General features: G+C 44.4%; 1 protein-coding gene across 6 annotated transcripts in view; it reads left to right on the top strand.

The window, feature by feature from the left end:
- Positions 1-2,087: 2,087 nt before the first annotated feature.
- LOC118213338 (unconventional myosin-XVIIIb-like) overlaps positions 2,088-19,831 on the top strand; it is a 54,428-nt gene continuing 36,684 nt past the window's right edge. The window contains exons 1-7 of one of the 6 annotated variants that reach the window (XM_035392221.1): positions 2,088-2,264; positions 9,589-9,740; positions 13,188-13,331; positions 13,453-13,878; positions 13,921-14,097; positions 15,011-15,077; positions 19,024-19,136. In XM_035392221.1, the coding sequence (XP_035248112.1) occupies positions 9,702-9,740; positions 13,188-13,331; positions 13,453-13,878; positions 13,921-14,097; positions 15,011-15,077; positions 19,024-19,136 (966 nt within the window). In that variant the 5' untranslated portion in view covers positions 2,088-2,264; positions 9,589-9,701. Of the gene's footprint in view, positions 2,265-9,588; positions 9,741-13,187; positions 13,332-13,452; positions 14,098-15,010; positions 15,078-19,023; positions 19,137-19,831 lie in introns of all 6 variants that reach the window. The other 5 variants (XM_035392223.1, XM_035392220.1, XM_035392222.1 and 2 more) reach the window with 5 other exon arrangements.

Genomic DNA, 19,831 nt, shown 5'->3' on the forward strand with positions numbered 1-19,831 from the left:
CAGTTTTTATTTTGTTTTGTTGATTACAGGATCACTTTGCCCTCGGTCATATTTATTGTCTGTTCAGGGAGCTAGACCCCTTCATTCAGAGAGCCTCGCGCTCACGTCCGGAGGTTCATTTTTCCCAAAGGCACTGTGCTAGAGAATTACCGGTTTACAGTCTTCAGAAAAACTCTTTGTGACGTGCCACAAACAACTCAAATACTACTGTCTGTGGGTTTATATTACGGTGATGATGACGATGATGATTATTGGTAATATTATTCTATTAATGATTGTTATTAATTGAAATTTTATTTTATTTTAAATGAGTTTTTTTTTTTTGTTTTTTTTTCTGGAACAGCTAAGAACATATGTGTTGGACTGCTCATATAAACAGAAACAGTTCAGAAATAAAAAGGCCCTTTTTTCGTGTTATCCTGTCTTACGGTGTCTGGTTTTGGGAAGAGGGAGGGGGTGGAGTCCAGGTAATGACCTCAGCTTGTTTCCGTGCCTGGAGGGAGTCAAAGCCGCACAAGAGCATTATGATGTCATAATAGCCATCTCACTTTGAAGTTGTTCATTCATTAGCTGACACCTATCCAAACACAATTTACATATCACACATCTCACTGCAAATTGGGTATTTCTGCATGTGAGGCGCAAAGTAAACAATAAACGGTAACACGAAACCCGGGAAAGGAGTTTAGTTAGACGCGCCTAAATGAGGGGACTGGTGAACTGGAACATTTTTCATTTCTAAACAACTCCCAGTCAGTCCCACCCCCAACCACTCCCCATACACTGAGTACGCGGTTCATTTCAGGATCGGTCTGAGCGGATACACCGGCTGCCACTGAAGAAACCCTTTGTGTGCTGTTAGAAATACAGCAGTATCCAGTCCAGTCTGAAGCTCATACACTTCCCTAATACTGCGCTTGTGTTGGTCAGAGATTGGTGGACCCTGCTGCTTACAGGTCTGTCCCTGTCTTCACTGAAGCTGTAGATTAGCCCCTCCCCACCTAACACCCTTTCCCATGACTGGCTGTCTGGTCTGGTGTGGCCCCGCCCTCTGGCTCCCGTTCCCCAGCTGGGTTTGTCCTTCAAAGGCCGGACAGCAGCTGACAGCGGCGCCCTGGAGACCTGCTGCTCCTGCGTGTTTGGAGAGGGGCTGCTGCTGAGGGGTTGGGTAGCAGTGTGCGGGCTGTGTGTGTGTGTGTGTGTGTGTGTGTGTGTGTGAGTGACATGGCTGGTGTTTGCGCTCGGTCTCTCGCCCCTCAATCCGACATTTCAGCCCCGAGTCCTCCGCCATCGCTCTCTCACTCGCCCTGTGCAAGCATTCCTGTTCCTCTCTCCCCCACTCCCCCTCTCTCTCTCTCTCTCCCCCACTCCCCCTCTCTCTCACCCCTCCCCACTCTCCCTCCCTCTCTCCCCACTCCCCCCCCTCTCTCTCTCTCTCCCCATCTCTCTCTCCCCCACTCCCCCTCTCCCCCATCTCTCTCTCTCTCACCCCTCCCCACCCTCCCTCCCTCTCTCCCCCATCTCTCTCTCCCCCCTCCCCACTCCCCCTCTCTCTCTCTCTCCCCCATCTCTCTCTCACCCCTCCCCACTCTCCCTCCCTCTCTCCCCCATCTCTCTCTCCCCCCTCCCCACTCTCCCTCTCTCCCCCCTCCCTTCTTCCCCCTCTCTCTCTCTCTCCCCATCTCTCTCTCACCCCTCCCCACTCTCCCTCCCTCTCTCCCCCATCTCTCTCTCACCCCTCCCCACTCTCCCTCCCTCCCTCTCTCCCCCCTCCCTTCTTCCCCCTCTCTTGCTCTCCCTCTTTCCCCACCGTTCTCTTCAGATTATTTTTCCCGCTCTATAAATCCTTCCGTAAATTAAGTCCCGAGTAGATGTGTTGTGCGCCTCAATGTACGATCCCCATCGCCAAAGCATTCCGGTCTATTTATTCCTTTCTTTTCCCTTGTGTCGCCCCTCTCTTCTCTCTGCCCGTTCTCTCCGTCTCCCCCTCCTAAACGGCTCCCAAACAGGGTAGTGTCCCCCATCACCCCCCTCCCCTCCCCTCTCCTCTTTAGGATATTTATAGCATGCTCTAGTGTTAACTCAGCTGCTCTGCTTATCTGTGTGTGTGTGCTTGTGTGTCACTCTATTTCTGACTTCTGCCCTGTCCTTCTCGCTCTGTGTGCGTGTGTGTATGAGAGAGGGAGTGTGCTGCTGGCCCAACAGGATCTAAAAGGAGAAGGAGCCCTATACACTCATTTATTTGGGAGTTTTTGCCTCCACAGGTAAGAGGAGCTGTGTGTGTGTGTTTGTGTCTTTCCATTTACATTTTGACTCCTGTTTTAAAGGAACGAGGTTTCCGTCAAGTGTGGGTAGGTTTGGTTATTTATAGCACCAACTCTTTCTTTTACCTTTATCTGTTTATATTTCCTTACTTTTTTGTCAGTTGTGATCCCTGACAGAGGGGAAAGGGGCACTTTTGGACTGAGGTGAGGAGCCAAGCTGTCCAGAGGCTGTATGTGCAGATAGTTGGGCGCTCTTGTTTTAGCATTGTGGCCAGTGGGGAAGGCTTGGGACGGGGATATCAGCCAGTTCCTGGCCTGACTCAGAGCTGACAGCTGTAATCTGAGCGGGCCCAACAGCCTCCATCCCATCTGTGGATTGATGGGGGAGGGGGGGGGGGGGGGGGGGCGGCAGGGGAGGGAGGTTGTTTGCTACTGTAATTTGTTTTGTTGGGGCAGCCTATTTGGGCCAGGAAAGGCATGGTTGCAGAGTCCCGTTGCTACGGCACCACCGGCCTGATCCTCGTCAATGGCGCGCGGGTTCCTTTGTTGGAAATGAGGTCATCCAGCTGAAAGTGTTCCATCTCTCCAATTTACGTCTTTTTACGGGAGGTTACTGCACTCAGATGGCTCTTGCCTCTTTGTAACACCTTATTATGTGCCACATAATGCATAACGAACACTACTGAACATACGTCAAATACAGCCAACTGGTTATCACAGGACATGGGACAATCATTTTGTTAGATTTATAAGGCTTATTATTATATGCTTTGTAGCCGTATGTCGGTAGTTAAAAGCAGGACCTAATGTTTTTGTGTGTTCATGGCCAGGGTTTTAGTCATTGTTTAAATCAGAATATTTAATGTGGTTTATTTAATGTAAATTGTCGCTATTGGCCCTGTTGCTTAACAGGCAGGGTTGTTTCAGTCAGTTCCGACCTGCCCAGTACTGTAATCATAATGATAGTCGGCGTAGATCTTCTTAATCGTAGAGATGTCTGTTTATCGTTCCAATCAACATGGCTCCACTGTAAATAATAAATGGCTACCAAATGCTAGCCGAACATATTTCAGCATATGAACATGTCAACAAGACTCTCGTTTTTATATTATTTATCACCATTGGAAAAAAGCCATCTTTGAAATTCAAGATTCACTGAATCTTGTCCTTTGTGTTAAAGAGCTGGTGTCATGATGGGGGGGGGGGGGGGGGAGGCTCTGTGCAAAAGCTTTGGTGAATTGTGGCTTTACAAATGAGGTGAAAGTTTAGAATTTTCAGGTCACAAAGAAGCTGCTGAAAAAGGACTGCGTTGCTCAGTGTGCTGGAGGGAAGGGCTGTGCATTCAGCAGGGCGCTTGTGTAAATCACCATCACCGCACGTACGAGCGCCGTCGCACTTTTCTGCCAATTCATCGTCGATTGTCTGCAGTTAAATGTGTGTGAGGTGCTGTCAACAGGCAAGATGTGTTACCCCACCCCCACTTCTCCAAATGTCACCTTTTCTCAGGAAATTGGGACATCACTGGTGACATCACTGTTATACCAGCTGTGTCCAAGGTCATAAACCCCCTGCAGTTCTGCTGATAGGTTCTACAGAGATGTTGGATTTGTTGTTTTTTGTTTCAATGAGGGATTTGTTTTCTGGGGTAGAGTTTGTTCACACTGAGAAGGAAGCTACTGTATCTGAGCTTCTGTAATCTGTGAAAGGCAACTAATTTCTCCAGCTTTGAGCGCTTGGAGACAAACATCTTGATTACATTTCTCAGGAAACGACATAAATGCACCCGAGTAAAACAACCCTCATTATGCAGGCAGTAATGCAGATGCTTCTCGAAGCAGAACTCATTGAGTGCTGCGAGTTGGTGCATTTGCACTAGAGTTTACTCAGTGGCCCAGTAGGACCCACATCTCCTGGTCTTGAGTCCATGCGCTGGCTCTGTGCTGCTTCCATAGGCATCGAGTCCTTGGGCCAGGGAGTTGTGCTGCAGCCGTATCCTGGGAGTGACGGGGGTATGGCCCTGCTACTCAAATCACAGGCTTTGAGAGCTGAGAACTGCTGGTCTCCCATCCTCCCTTTACCTGGGAATTACAGTCTAGCACAGGGGTGCCTACACTTTTTTTTGGCTTGCAATCTACCCTTTCAATGACCAGCACAATGCAATATTGATTCTTATAGGGTTGACCGTGTATGGGGGGAGAGGGAACTGATTCAGCTTAAGACGTATTGCTACGTAATTGCATGCAACTACTCTATGATTTTATGAAGTAAATCTAACTATTTCGGCTATTGAAAGCAAAATTTCCTGTCTACAATCTCTACAAGATTTATCACCACAATTGCCCTGCGCAATGTAAAATGCATTCTTTACCATCAAATAAAAATGTATGTCAAATTATATAGAAACCTGTATTGGCATGGAAGTTAAATTATTAGACCAGTATCATATCTGGACAAAATCCCAGCTTTATATTTCCAACATTGGCCTATCTGTCAGATATTGAAAATGAAATTCCCTGCCTAAAATGGACCAGATTTATTGTGTCACCATCATATTGTGTCTCTGCCCCATATAAAATGCATTGGCAAAGTTATCATGTTACTATCATATAATATTGGACATTTATTTGACCATGCACAATCGTGTCTAGGCTATATCATGCGTGTGTTAGTGTACCGATGTTCTCAGAAGAAGCAGTTTGACCACATTTCATGTCAATGTCATGTCATGTCACGCGGTCTGCCAGCATGACCTTGACGATTGACTGGTTGATTATGATTGACATATTGGGCACCCCTGGTCCAGCCAATCAGTAGCACTGATTGTCCTGTTAATTACCAAGGAGATCTGAAAACCAGGACCAGATTTGAATTTGTGGGCCATGTTTGAGTATCCATGGTGTAGGGCATGGTTTGGCCAGTACAGTTTTCTAAAGGCCTCAGTGATTTTTTGGTTGTTGGTTGGTTTGTTTGGTTGGTTGTTGATTTGATTTCTTGTATTTGATCATAGAAATACAGCAGGTTCACACATATCCCTGGAGCAGATTTCAAGTCCTAAAATCATTCATAAATTGACTGTTTGGTTTTATTTAACTTGTATTTAAATACAAAACAATCACAAATATCTTACTAATTTCTTACCGTTCGCACAGGGTCAAGGGTAAAGTCATAAAACTTACTTCCATGGTGCTTTTGGAGGTAGGCAGAGAGGAATGGCAGGCAGGATGGCTGTCACACGTTTGTGACAGAGCTGGTGATTCATGCTTTGTACTGGCCGGGTGTTTCGTGGGTGTGCGGGCGCTGTCAGTGAGGCCTGACAGCACGGCTGTTTGGTCAGAAGCTGTTGGTGCCGCTCTGGTGTGGTGGATCCTCAGTGCCAACTAAAACACGAGTGTGGGGTCCAAAGAAGAGGTGATGGCGCGCATGGTTGATTTTGCAATCTGCGGTGGTGCAATAGTAGTTCTCAAACACGCATACACACACACACGCGATGAGGAACAAACACAGACCTTAAAGAACATCACTCTCAGGTCACTGTCCTGCTGTCTCACATGCATCACATGACAGACTTCTTCCAATCAGAGAGGCCCTTTCCCCTCTGTGATGTCATTATATTTGCTTAGGTATCCAGACTTGTGGAAGAAAGGTGTGGAGCCCTTATTGTTGACAGTGTCAACTGCCCTGCTTTTATGTCATGCCCAGAGCCTTTATCCTGTTCCTCCAACAGGCTCAGGAGGTCATTTCCTTTCATTACACTAGATCTTACCTAGGCAGATGCTTGGCTCGGCTGGTATACTACCCTTATACCCTTGAGCAAGGTACCTGAATAGCTTCAGTAGAATATTCACCTATGTAAATGGGTTTGCATTAATTGCTCTTGATAAGTACATCTGATAAATGCCAAAGTGTAAAAAAAAAAAAAACATTTATATAGTTACTCATCCAGTGGCTGCATGTCTTGTATAGAGCCACAATATAATGGCATACAACCTTGTGTGTAGTGGGTGTTAGATAATGGTGTCAAAATGTTAAGCCTTTGATTATGCTGAGGGGACCTGAGCCACAGAGTGGATATACTAGGGGGGCTTTGAGATTTAGAAAGTTTGGAAAAACTTGGTATAAAGCAGCGTTCCCCAGCCTTGGTCCTGGAGACCCATCATTCTGGCCATGTCCTGATTAACCCGGCACAGGGCCCCTGGTGGTCTGGGTTCACGTCCCCCTACATACCCAGCTGATCATCCAGACATGATGCCGTCTGTTCTTTATTCCAGCCGAGCCCTGCTTTATTCAGGGTGGATTGAGCTGCTATCATTTATATCTCCGTGATGAAACACCTGTTATTAAATCTCTGTGTGAGAGAAGTGCACTTGGCAGCTTGTTTGCGCTAATGGAAAGCTGGAGTTGTTTGTTCGGTATATATTTTAATAGATGTCATTTCACTATATTAGCAGCAGCAGTCTCAATTAAGTTTAATTAGTTGTTCAATTAATTGTTCCGGGCCCCACTGAAGAGTTAATTACTCTATCAATAAAGCTGAAAGCCTGTCTATTACTAATGTGCTTAGGATATTAGACACAAATATAAATAACTTGCTGGAGATGCTGATTGGCACACATTGCAGGTATTGGGTCCTGGCTGAGAACTACTGGCTATAGCAGAGTGATCTTCATTCCTGGTCCAGGACAGCCGCTGGGTCCGCTGGTTTTTTGCCTTAGTCTTGATATCAGCAAACAATTCAGACCCAAGAAGCCAGGTGAAGCGAGTTAGCTGTGCAATCAGCTGCTTTAATTGATCAATTAAGTGACAAGTAACAACAGGAACCAGCGGACCCTGCGGCTCTGCGGGACCGTGGGTGCAGACCCCCTGCTGTGGCACCCCTGGGGGAAGGAAGGTCGCAGCCGGCAGGGGACGTCCCTGCCTCATCACCCCGCCTCACACCGCGCCCGCAGTCTGCCTGCGCCAGCTGCACGTGAGGCACGACCTGTCAGCCAGCGGGCCGCACGGTGAACAGAAGCTTCCGGGTTTTAAGCGCAGACTCCAGAGGACGAATGTTTGTGTGCACTCTGAACTGGTAAAGGGTGCCGCGCTGATGAGTAGGGGGTAATCCCCCTTTGGGGTTTGAACGTGCCCCTCCCAGCCCCCTCCCCCTCATTCCAGGTCTGAATGAGTAATTCGGGAGAGCTGTGCAGGAAGGGAGGGTGCAGAGAGACCTGGGTGTCTGTTTTTTGTTTTTTTAGAGTTTCACTTCCTCCTTCTCCTCAGGGTGTCAGTTAGTGATGTGGCATCATGTTCCATGTCTTATTGTTCCCTAGCACAGCTTGACCTTGCTCCAGATACCAGAGATTTAAAGCCCAAACTATTCGTCTGTTCAGGATTCTGGCTAATTAATGAATAATTGTGTTGGGGAAAAAAAAAAGTTTGCCCTTCCGAACTGCATGCTTACCTCGGGGTGGACCAAGTTTAATTTGTATTCACCCTGGATGTTTACAGTAAACTTTGTGGGGGGAAAAAATAAAACCTTCAACAAAGGTAAAAGTTTTCTTCGAAGGATTCAACCTTACATGTTTTATCAGTTTTTTTTATGTGGCAGGATACCCAGGGGAACTATTCAAATGGTCTGGCACAAAGTCAGGGCCCTGGCCTTAAATGCCTTATGTATACTCTGAAGCATAACTCTGAAACATTTTCTTTTTGTGTGCCAAGGCACTAGACTGATATGTTCTATTTGCAGCATACATACTACAAGCAACTTGTCTCAAATTATAAGAAAAATAAAAAGTAACCCGTATCAATTTGCAATAATCACAGATGTTTCAGCCCTGAGACTTCAAGTAGCTTGGAATACAAAGAAAAAACTTTTCACACTTTTTATGTGTGCAAGCTATTTGTATGACTCTTTTTAAAATGTCTGTAAATTGACCAAGTTACTGCTTGGAAACGATCGATTTCCCGTAAAGGTTTCCCTGAAAATGATTTGCCACACTTTGGAAACTAGCGCAGCGAACAGACAACACAGCTGAAGTTTAAACCCAGCCCCTCCTGTGACATCACACCTGAAGTTAAACGCAGCTGTGTCCTTCTGCTCCTGTAACAGCACAGCTGAATTTTAAACCCAGCCCCTCCTGTGACATCACACCTGAAGTTAAACACAGCTGTGTCCTTCTGCTCCTGTAACAGCACAGCTGAATTTTAAACCCAGCCCCTCCTGTGACATCACACCTGAAGTTAAACGCAGCTGTGTCCTTCTGCTCCTGTAACAGCACAGCTGAAGTTACTGTAAACCCAACCCTGCCTGTAAAAGTGCTGCTCATGTGATCACATCATTATCTACCTGTAAAAGACAGATTTTTAAAAAAAAAATTTAAGGAAAGTTATTTGATCATTGTTGCTGACATCAAGACAAAACTGTATTTCAATTGTGTATCATTTACAAGTTTTTACAGAAATCACTGCATTTTTTTTCATTATCTCTATTTTGTTGAAGAATGAACTCATGATGACATTTTCTTATAAAAGATGATATTAAATGAAATATGATTAAAAATGTCTTATATTTGTAAATGGGGGTTTCTGTACAAAGCGGCACTAAAAAGGTTTTCCTGATAGTTTGGCTTTTATATGCTGTTCACATTGCTGATATTTGTCAAATTGTAATTTTGAAAACAATAAAAAGCAGAATTTTCCCATAAGGAATTTCACATAGAGAAAATATTGCAGCAGAGAATGTATGCCCAGTCTCAATGGGGTGATGCGGATGCAGGAAACTTGCTATTATGTAACAATTTTGGTGATCAAGACAGTGAGTTGACTTATCTGAGTTAGACTCACCTCTGTCCTCTGCATAACCAGAATGAGTCTGATGTGTATCCAATGCTGGCTTCCACTGAAAATAATATTTATTACTGAAAGTTTTTACATGTTGCAATAAGTAATATGTTAGAATTTTACTTTGTTTATCTAAAATCATAGAAAATCAGGAAGAAATAAACTGTATTTCAGCTCTTTAAGTAGCTCAGTGACTAAAATGATCTGTACAGTTGTAAAGCATTTTTATAAATTTTGTTTAAATTTCTGATGAGTATTCCCCTTAGTTACAATACATGGCAATATTAGGAAAACAAATTTAATAGACTGAGTGCACCTGGGAGTACATTTATTATACACCCCATGGTTTGGAACTACTCTTAAGATGGCTGACACTCATTGACTTACCATAGGCAGCACCATTTTCTCTCTGTGTCCCTCTCACCACATTGTCTTTCTGCTCGCCCCTCTCCATCACTCGATCATTTCCCCTCTCTGTGTATCTCTCTCTCTTCATCTCCAGGTCCGGCGTGTCACTGCTTCTGTGTGTCGCTTCACTCCACCGCCATCCACTCGCCTCCTACAATCACGTGTAGCTGAACTTTGACCCTCTGACCTCCCTCGCGCCAGGTTGCCATGGCGCTCTCCTCGCGCTTAAAGCTGTGGGAGCAGAAGGGAGGTGCAGAACGGCGTCGTGCCATGTGCCGCCTGTTTTCTCGCTTGTAATGCGCAGCTGGATGCGACGCAGATTGAAAAACCCTTCACTGTCAGATTCACAGTGCATAATCTCAGCATGCATGAAACGCCTTGGCTGAGTATTCGCCGATATGCAAGCTTGGGTCTAGGCCCAGTCGAAACTAACGGCACGACTACAGCATCAGAGCTTCTCCATTTGCTGAAACGCAAAAAAAAAAAAAAAAACACACTAAATTTGAGACTAATACATTTATGAATTTTCAGCTACCTGTTATTTTGCCCCACTGAATTATTCTGGTTTCATACTCAGTGCTCGCGTTAATGCAGGAGCCGAGATGCAGGAAAAAATACACGGCATTCTGTAAATAGATATTCTTAGGTCTTTTTTTATATTACTGTACAATGGGCTGGATTACTGACCCAGGCTTGAACCACAATAAAATAATTACTCAAGTTTCATGGAGCCAACTGTCTTTTAGCATCTTACATTTGTGTTGTTTATTGATCATAAAATTTACGCAGCCAAGGGTTGCATTGCGAGATTCAAAGAGAAAGTGCTTCATTTGAATGAAAAGTCATGCTCCAGCTAGCTTGCTCAACATGAGTAAATTAAAACAGAATTTGCTCATATTTTTATTAAATATTATTAGCCTGCGTAGCAAAAATTAGTTCTGCTCAAAAAGCCAAAACATTATTTGTAGTTAATGTAATCTCGCCAATCCCATTATTTCATCCTGCTTCAATTAAAAGTGTTATAATTAAAACGATTTTGAATGAACAACATACATTTACAGTGTTATTATTGTGCGCTGGCATATTATGGAAAAAACAGTTACTTTTAATGTAACTGAATTAGCGTAAAATACAATATTTCAGCTTTGGGTTTTGACTGGGGTCAGTTGCCACAAAAATAATAAAATCCCAGTTTTTGTGACCTGTGCATTTTCAGCTGCCAGTATACAGTAAGTGGACCGTTTCTAAACAGTCCAATCACAATTCTCCATCAAGCCACTTTGGTTTTTGGTATTTGTGATTGGACAGTGCGATTGAAGGCCAGTTTAAAGGCGTGTCAACAGAAACTATATCACGCAATATCACTTACACTGATCTCTGTCAGGGTAAACCCACTGCTGTTGCTGCATTTCCTTAGAAAAAAAGCACTTGCTAACTTGTGTGTCTGCATGTCTGTGTGCATCCTCCATTTTGTTTCATCACTTTTTATGTCTGTCATTCTCTGGGAGGGGCAAGTCCCTCATGGAAATGTTTGTGTCCACTCCGCGCCAGCGGTCCACATCATTCTCCACTCTCATTCACTTTGTCCACACAATGCCTGACCCACTGTCCTGTCGACTCTGTCCATATTTACACCTCCACCACCCACCCCCCCTCCCCCCTCTCCCCCCTCCCCCTGCCGCTCAACATCTTAAAGTTTGGACATTCAAAAGTGTTTCCCGTCCTCCTGTGAGACTCCAAACCTGGAAAGACACAGTGTCTGCTGGTTCTTGGTGTGTTTCAGCACTTCCATTAATTTAAGGCATTGATTGGCTAAAGAGTCCATACAAGTTGCTTCCAAGGCCCACGGTGGCTGTTGATTTAACTGAAAGTAAACTACAAAAACCTGCTAAATTGAATTAACTGGCTGGCTAAAGAATCCATGCACCTTGTTTATAAGGCCTAAATTGGCTGATGACAGAAAGGAAACCACACAAGCCCCCAGACACCATGACCTTCTGTGACTGGAGTCTGATGTGCCTTCTCTAACGGGGTGAGTGAGCGAATGCAGGATTCCTCCATCGCCATGTCATTCTCACACAGGGGGAAGGGTGAAATAATACTGTGATATCATTCAGGTTATGAGGGGATGGAAGTCACTGTTCTGGAAGCTTCTTTCCACCGGGATAGCCCTCTCCACTGTTACCTCTCTCCTTCTCCTCCTGAGCACCCCATTTACAGACAGGGGACAGTCAAGCCACATTTAACAGCCCAGCCCCATTTAGAACAGTCGTAATGGTCAGAGTGTGAACCACAGAGAGCTCTCCAATCCAGGAATTCCATTTGGACTGTCAAATCTGTGGTGTGAGCCTCTCACAGTTTTGGACATGGAAAATACGCTATTTTATTTCAATATATTATCAAGATATTACAACACTTCACAACATATGGGTAAATATATAATTTATCGTCAGATATTGAGATATACGACACTGCGGAAAAATATACTCATCATAATATTTTTATATATTGAAGTATAATCCAATTTAATATGGTCATATCTTGGTTTTGAAATGCTACTTCTCCCAGCAGGATCTCACCAGGGTCATTCACTCTGAAAGACCACTGGGCATAGCTATCAGGGTATATCTGTATACAGAACTGCCACAACTTAGCATACGGCCTGTGATAGCGGTTGGAGAATTAGCATTCTAAATTCCAAGTGGTGGGTGGAGCACTGCATGATGGAAAGCTAGTTTATACCCATTAGTACTGAATGATATCAGCAATGATTTCAATAATCATAAGCACCCAGGAAACGATTCATACAGCAAGAAGCTGGATTCTGACGTCCAGAAAGTGAGGTTATGGAAAATGCCTGATGAGTGCAACCCCCACTGTGTGAAACCCCCTGGGTTGCTCTGCCTATGAAGCACAGCCGGCTGTGACTGTAGATCAAGACCAGCAGCTCTCTGGTAGACATCTTTAAAAAAAAATGGCCTCCCTGGCACGTACAGGGCGGCACTGCCTGTGCTGAGAATAGAGGCTGAGGCTGTTCCTGTCAGGAGGGGCAGTGCTGACCTCAGGCTGGGCTAACAGCCCTCAAGGGCACAGTTACACTCCTATCAGTCATACACAGTGGCTAAATGGGTCATCTGACTTAAAGAAGACTGCCAATTAAGACCTGAAAAAAGTGTGTCTGAAACTGCTGTCGTTGTTGCTGAGAGATACCCATCCCTGACGTGGACACAAACATCGCCGTGCGCATGAGTGCGTGTTCATGTGCATGTGTGAGCATCTGTAGATGTGTACGTGCGTGCATTTGTGTGTATTTGCATGGCTTTGTAACTGTGTACCTGCGTGTGCATGGCTGAAGTTTTTAATAATAAGGTGTTGCATTCTGTGTCTCAGTGTCTGTCAGTGTCAAAGGTGGAAAATCCAATTTCAGAAAGTAAAAGTTCTGCTCAGTATTTTGTTACAGTCACCTTGATTTGCTAATTAGTTCAATTCTTCAACAAGGAGGTAGAACTAATGAGTGAAATCAGCTGGCTGAGGTCATGAGTGGAAGAAACACATGGCAGGATTTTTACTTTCTGACCCCTGGCTGGACTTCCCACTTCTGGTCTGTGTCTGTCTGACCTGCCCTGCGTCTTGGTCAGTGTCACTGACTGAGTCAGTCAGTCTTACTGTGTCCCCCGGGGTTTCTTTGTACAGATCAAGGAGGAGAAGAAGCCTGCTTCACCTGCTCAGCCACCCCCACCCCTCTCTGCGGTCCCCGGGGGCTTCCTCAAGCAGCTGGTGAGGGAGACCGAGAAGGAGAAGCGGCAAAAAGAGCCAGAGATCAAAGAGGAGAGAGTGGTGAGAAAGGGCAAGGGGGGCTTGGGAATTGTGGGTAACTGTGTGGTCTGCATGAGTGTGTGTGTGTGTGCACGTGTGTACTTTCACTGACCTGGTCTACACTTTACATGCCGTTCCACAGCCCAGCAAGCTGAGCGACAACCTTGTCCAGCAGTTTCTGCTTCCTGACGAGACTCCGCCCATCCTGGAGGCGGAGATGGCCCTGCGGGCCGAGCAATTGGTCAACGGAGAGCAGGGTCGTCACATGCCGCTGGCAGAGAAGAAACGACAGATAGTGTTGCAGAGGGCCGAAAGCAAACGCACAGAAGATCAGCAGTCGCGGGAACAAACGCCGCCTTCGTGGCAGGAGACCACCGACAAAATGGACGGCACCATCCAGGAAGCAGAAACACCAGGGGCGCAGGAGGAGAAAGCCAAGCAGGTGGCCAAAATGCAGGAGGTGCAGGAGGAGAAAGCCAAGCAGGTGGCCAAAATGCAGGAGGTGCAGGAGGAGAAAGCCAAGCAGGTGGCCAAAATGCAGGAGGTGCAGGAGGAGAAAGCCAAGCAGGTGGCCAAAATGCAGGAGGTGCAGGAGGAGAAAGCCAAGCAGGTGGCCAAAATGCAGGAGGAGAAAGCCAAGCAGGTGGCCAAAACGCCGGAGGTGCAGGAGGTGAAAGCCAAGCAGGTAGAACAGGAGGGAAAGGAAGAGGAGAAATCGGTGAAGGAGCAGAGGCAAGAGCCAGAGGGACAGCTTGCAGACTGCAGAGTGACTGAGCAGAAGAATGAGGTGGGGCCAATGGAGTCGCCCTCATACTTCACTGCACCTTTCTGTTCCCAGAGCTCACACATTAATGAGACCACAGGAGATATATGGTACACACACACACATGCTTAACATTATATACACATATAAACACACACACAACACACATACCATTCAAATACACAAACACATTTCAGTCCTGGAGGGACCAAGAGGTTTTGGTGGTTTCCTGTCAATCAGTAGCTAATTTAGGCTTTGGAAACCAGGTGTGTGTATGCGGTCAGTAACCCTGGTCCTGGAGAGCTACAGGGTGATTTTTTGTTGTCACTCAACACTTATTTGATCGGTTGATTGTAGCTATCTGACCTCCCCTAGTTCCTTGGGTCTAAATTGGTTTCAATGTTTAAGGTTAAAACAGAAACCAGCAACCGTGCAGCTTACTGAAAAAACAGCAGACACTGCAGCCATCTAGTATCTGAGTTTGAGCCGAATGTCCTGTTTGACCACTTATGTTTTTCATAGCGTTCCTTTTCTTCTATTTTCTCTGTTCCACTTATTTTTTCCACTTTTCTCCCCCAGCCTTTTCATTACACTCCAATATTTATTTACATCTTTCGGCAGATGCTGTTATCCAGAACAGCCTACAAAAATGCTTGGAACTTTAGAATAAGATACAGTAGCTATGCATTCATGTATTACCCAGTAAAAACTGCAGAGACAATTTGTGAAACTTTGTTTTTTATAGGGTAATTACAGTCAGGCTAGGGTAAGTAAGGGTTAGGCATGCTTTAATTGTATTTAGGGTAGGTAAGTGCTTAGTCCAGGTTTTCTCAAAGGGCCTACGGTGGAAGATGGGAAGTGAAGAGGAGGTGGATCCACCTCGTAGGCGCCATGGCGGGAGAGAGTCGTGACCTGTGCTCTTCTCTTTCCTCTCCAGCCTGTGAGAGATGTGTGGTACGAAGCCGGGACCGTGTGGTATGTGCACAAGGACGGCTTCACTCTCGGTGAGTCTGAGAGGCAAGGGTCTGTGTTTCTCTGTGTTTTAGTAAGTTGCAGGGGCATAGGAGTGGGTTTGACATTGGTGGGGGGGGCGACACATTTGCTCCCCAGCCCCTACTCCCACCCGCTCCCCCACAATAAATATTATAGTTGGTGGAAAAGTTCATTGGTTCCACCAGAGCCAGCTATGGGCATTAAAGATGCAGACACATGCTAGCCTCATCCATTCTCACCTGCAAGAGCTGGCTTTGTTGTTTATTATACAGGTATCTCCTAGTCAGTCATAGGCTAACAGTAGACACCCTCAAGACGGCACAAGAATTTAAGTATCACGTGTAATCAGTTTCATTAAACCATATTTAACCCTCTGCTAATGTGAATTAAATACATCACACACATTCTGTTTTTAGACACACAACTAAATGCATGCATAATAAATGTGTCTTATATCGAGTGTTGGGGTGCAGATAAGGCATGCCAACTAAACAAGGTTGAGGAGCTACTCTACACCTCAACACCTCCTCCCCTCCACCTCTCCACCCATCCGCCTCTTCATCCATCCAAACCCTCAACAATCACATAAAGAATCAATCAAATCTATCAAAACATATTTATTTACATTATCTGAGAATAAGCCGTTATCTGAAAAGACAGACTGATAAAATAGATAGTTTGTCTTCAAGAGGACATTCTTTTTCACTTAGTTTATGTGCAGGCATAGGAAAACATTCCAAAAACATAACACATATACAAAAAAGTATTTGAATTCCCATTTCTCCCTACCCAACATTCACTCTCAAAGAATAAAGAAAGAAAAATATTTGGTGACAAAAAAAAGACTCCACCGCATCATTGAAATGCTGTTCAGTGTGACATTATGTAAATATGTGAGGTGTACATGCGTCAGACGTAGTAATATGATACTTTGTGCCAGATGAAACGTTGGGACTGGGTCCGTTTCTGTACTGGTTTGGTGGTGCCTTTTTGAATGAAGGAATACTGGAAATAAATGAAATGAAGTCCGCCAAATCAGACACTGGGCCGTGCCTCTGTTAACCCGGCTTCGATGCTTTCGGCAAACATTACAGCGCATTCCAGCTTCAGAAAATCTATCAATAGCTATATGTGCCTCCTGTCCCCCCGTTTCCTACGTCACTGCTAAGGTGCAAGGTTGTCAATCACAATGTAGCCTCAATAGCCTCAACAATAGCTTCAACAAATAGGACACCGTGACTCTGGAGAGTGCCACTTTGAAATAATCTAATCTTACTACCTTTCATTTTAATAATATATTTGTGTGTGCACTATGTATTTATATACTCCAGAGCCCTATAGTGATGAGGAAGTGGGTAATATGCTTTCTTTGATAAGTTCTTGCAAGTGGGTTGCAGTAGCAATGCTTGTCTGGTGACAACTGATAAGAAGTTGTCTTCCCATAGTCTAATCTAGATTGCATGAAAACACACATGACCTTCTCTGTGTCTTTGAACAAAGGAAGTGATCCTATCTTCCATATACATAAAATGATTGCTACAAGCTTTTTTGGTAGGCATTTTAGTATGACCTTCATAACAGATTAGAACTAACAGTGCTGTGTTTTCTTCATTTTTTAAATTCAGCATTTAATCTGGGCATTATATGATCAAAGGTAAAATCTTATTTTTTCAGCACATCGTATAGTTCTAATTTTCAACACTTGTGTCTTGTCAGAATTCAGCAGGGAAAAAGTTTGTTTATCCAGATTTGAATGTCAGCCATAAACTTTTTGCTCTGGATGAATGGTCAGATAACAGTTGCTTTGGTGGATTGCGTAGCACTAAACAGTTCTGCTGAAAGCCATGTTTTAAGAAGACTAACTGCATAGTCACATCCCCAAATTACGAGGGAAGATATGAGTGCAGATATTGTCCATCCATCCATTTGTTAACATATTTGGTCACTGGTCAATATGCAAATCATTTGGGAGTATAAACCTACAGTCTGTCTTTGACTGATTATTAGGGGCAGAAGAGGGAGACCCTTTATTGAGCCATATGGAAGGCCTGCAGTGATTAATCCAATACTGGAAGTCTTGCCAAGAGTAGCAGATTTATTTGGGCATTCTCTGAAAACAAGACAGGAGCCAAATGAGCACTACCAGTTGCCAGAGACACAGAACAACTGGCTTTCTAGCCAAGTGACAAAATAGCAAGGGGGTGGTGCCCTGGCCAGACTTTTCTAGTACAGCATTAAATTCATGAAGAAGAAAAAGGGCAGTGGAATGCTTGTTGGCTGCCAATTATGATGTCATTTGCGATTCTTCACAAAGGAGTTGGTCTGTGGCCATTCAGCCTTGAACAACCGTGTCACAGACTCAAAAGCAGAGAGGCCTGGCATCGCTGATGAGGATTAGAAACCAAGCAGAAGCTAAAGTAGAAACAGTAAAATGGAACTTTAGATACCTGTTTCATGTACACACAGGGTGGATGCTTTGTTAAAGCAGACTTGTAATCCCAATTAAACAGAGTAGGACGCAGCAGGGCGTAGCAGTAATCTTTCTGGACAGAGGACTGACATTTTGAAAGGTCCAATGCTTCGGATGAAACAAGGATGAAATATTTTCTGTCAGCACTCAATAACTTGTTAAAACAGTGGGCTAGTTTGAGACATATTTTATGAGTTATTAATGTATCGCGATATTCAAAACCTTTTTGTGTCAGGATTATTTATGTATTATTTTGATCCATGCATTGGTGGATCAAATGGTTTTCCGTCAGTGATGTTGATTTCAGAAGTTTTTTTTTTCTGTTTTCTCAGATTCGAGAATTATAATGGGTGCAATAATAGTGGGTGGTTATCCCCCAAACACCCCTCCCTCCAGGGCCTTAACTCCTAATAAAATCATTGTTATCTGCTTAAGTCCTTGAATGGTGTTAACTTGAGCTTTAAAACCTGACAACTGTTTGCCATGAAGGGCAAAGTTACATGTCATTCTTAGTGAGGCCGCTTGGCCATAGTCATCTACTGAATCTATCTCCGTGAGGTTATTAAGCGAGTTGCCCATTGTTTTGTACATTGCGGTAAGATGATGCATGTGCATTTTTTTGCCACCTGTCTTCTTGTCCTTAAAATGATTAGGTATACAATTTCTGACCGCTTAGTTAAATCACTTTAGGTTTTCCCAAAGTGTCCTTTAGCTCCACTGCAGCCAGCATTTGGCGATTCATACTGTAAATCTGGAATTGCATGCTGCATAATGAAGGTTTACATGCCAGAGGCTGGCCTCTAAAGAACCCGGTGCTGTGCTAATTTGGTCTTTAAAGGGACAGGTCACTATCCAGAGTTTTTATATTTATGTCATTTATTAGTGTAAACTATACGGTTTTACCATGACAATATGCCTCCAGGGTGTATGTGTATAGTCTATGTTACTTGATTATTTAGAGAAGTAAATGAAATAAAATAAATCAATGAATTATCAAATTAATAAATCAATAACACTTAATTCAATTCAATTTTTGGTTGAAACCATTTCCTATAACCATGTAATCTACACTCAAAGAAATTCCAATATCAAAGTTACTACACAGGTCCTTGGGAGTGAAGAGCTCTCCTAGTTTGGAAATTAAATGTCTATACTGTAAAAATACATAAGATACTTGGCTGCTGCACATGGGTAAAACAAATTGCCATAATGTAATCTCTTTGAAGCCCATTGTCCAATATCTGATCCACCAACGCATAAGGCATTTGTTCACAACAGAAATACTGGACAAAATAAAATACCAATATAACATTACCTTTCATGTTTTTGTGAAAAAGTTGCCGAAGTGCATTTTTATGCATGCAGGATTCGATTGTTAGTGATAGCTGACCTTTCCCAGCCTGTGAAATGCATTTCCATCATAAACAGCAAACGATAGCTGTGTTCACATTTGGTAATTACCATACCTCCAATGGTTTTTGTCACAGCCACACAGCTGAAGCCAGATGAGGGCACTCCTGATTTGCCAGAGGGGCGGGCGCGGGTTCGACTGGAAACAGACGGGTCGGTCCACGACGTGACCGAGTACGAGATAGAGAAGGTGCGTTTCCTATGCCGACATCTTTTTACTGGTTTTGGTTGCCCGTCATATCCCTCTCCCCCATGATGCTCAGCTGACACTCTGTGAACCCCTCGTTTCCTAGTCTACTTTTGCTTCCCCGGTGAACATTTTTGTGGTGAAAAGTTGGTAAAACGGCATCTAGGCATTCAGATGAAAACCCGGCTACATTTAGTTGAAAAGTTTTCTCGCCAACTAGGATGTAGCCAGGCTATGTCTGGGTAAAACCTGCATTGGGCTTAACCTACTCCATGAATGTCAACCTAGATTTCCACCCCTCTAGATGTCTAGATTCCAGCTTTTGCTCACTAGGTACCTCTCTCTCTCTTCAACACCTGACTTACTGCTGGGGTGAGAACAGCAGTTAGATCCCTTCCAGGTCTTGTTGGAGGCAGGTTAGTGCACTCAGAGTGTATGGCGGCAGCAGGCAGCTCCCACTTTGCATTGCAGTCAGATGTACTTCTAATCAGACATGGAATGGTGCAAACTGATCCCAGTGCTATGTCCATCCCAGTCCATTTTGCTTGTGATTCATCTGTCCAGTCTGAAAAAACATCTGTGACTGATAGAACATCAGTACCAAGACAGTCTGAGCAGTTCCTGTAAGATCAGGAACAGCTCAAACAGCACTGATCCAGGATCAGTACTGACACAGGATCTCCTCCCCAGTAAGAAGG

The sequence above is a fragment of the Anguilla anguilla genome, chromosome 14 (genome assembly GCF_013347855.1).
Source record: "Anguilla anguilla isolate fAngAng1 chromosome 14, fAngAng1.pri, whole genome shotgun sequence".
NCBI lineage: Eukaryota > Metazoa > Chordata > Actinopteri > Anguilliformes > Anguillidae > Anguilla > Anguilla anguilla.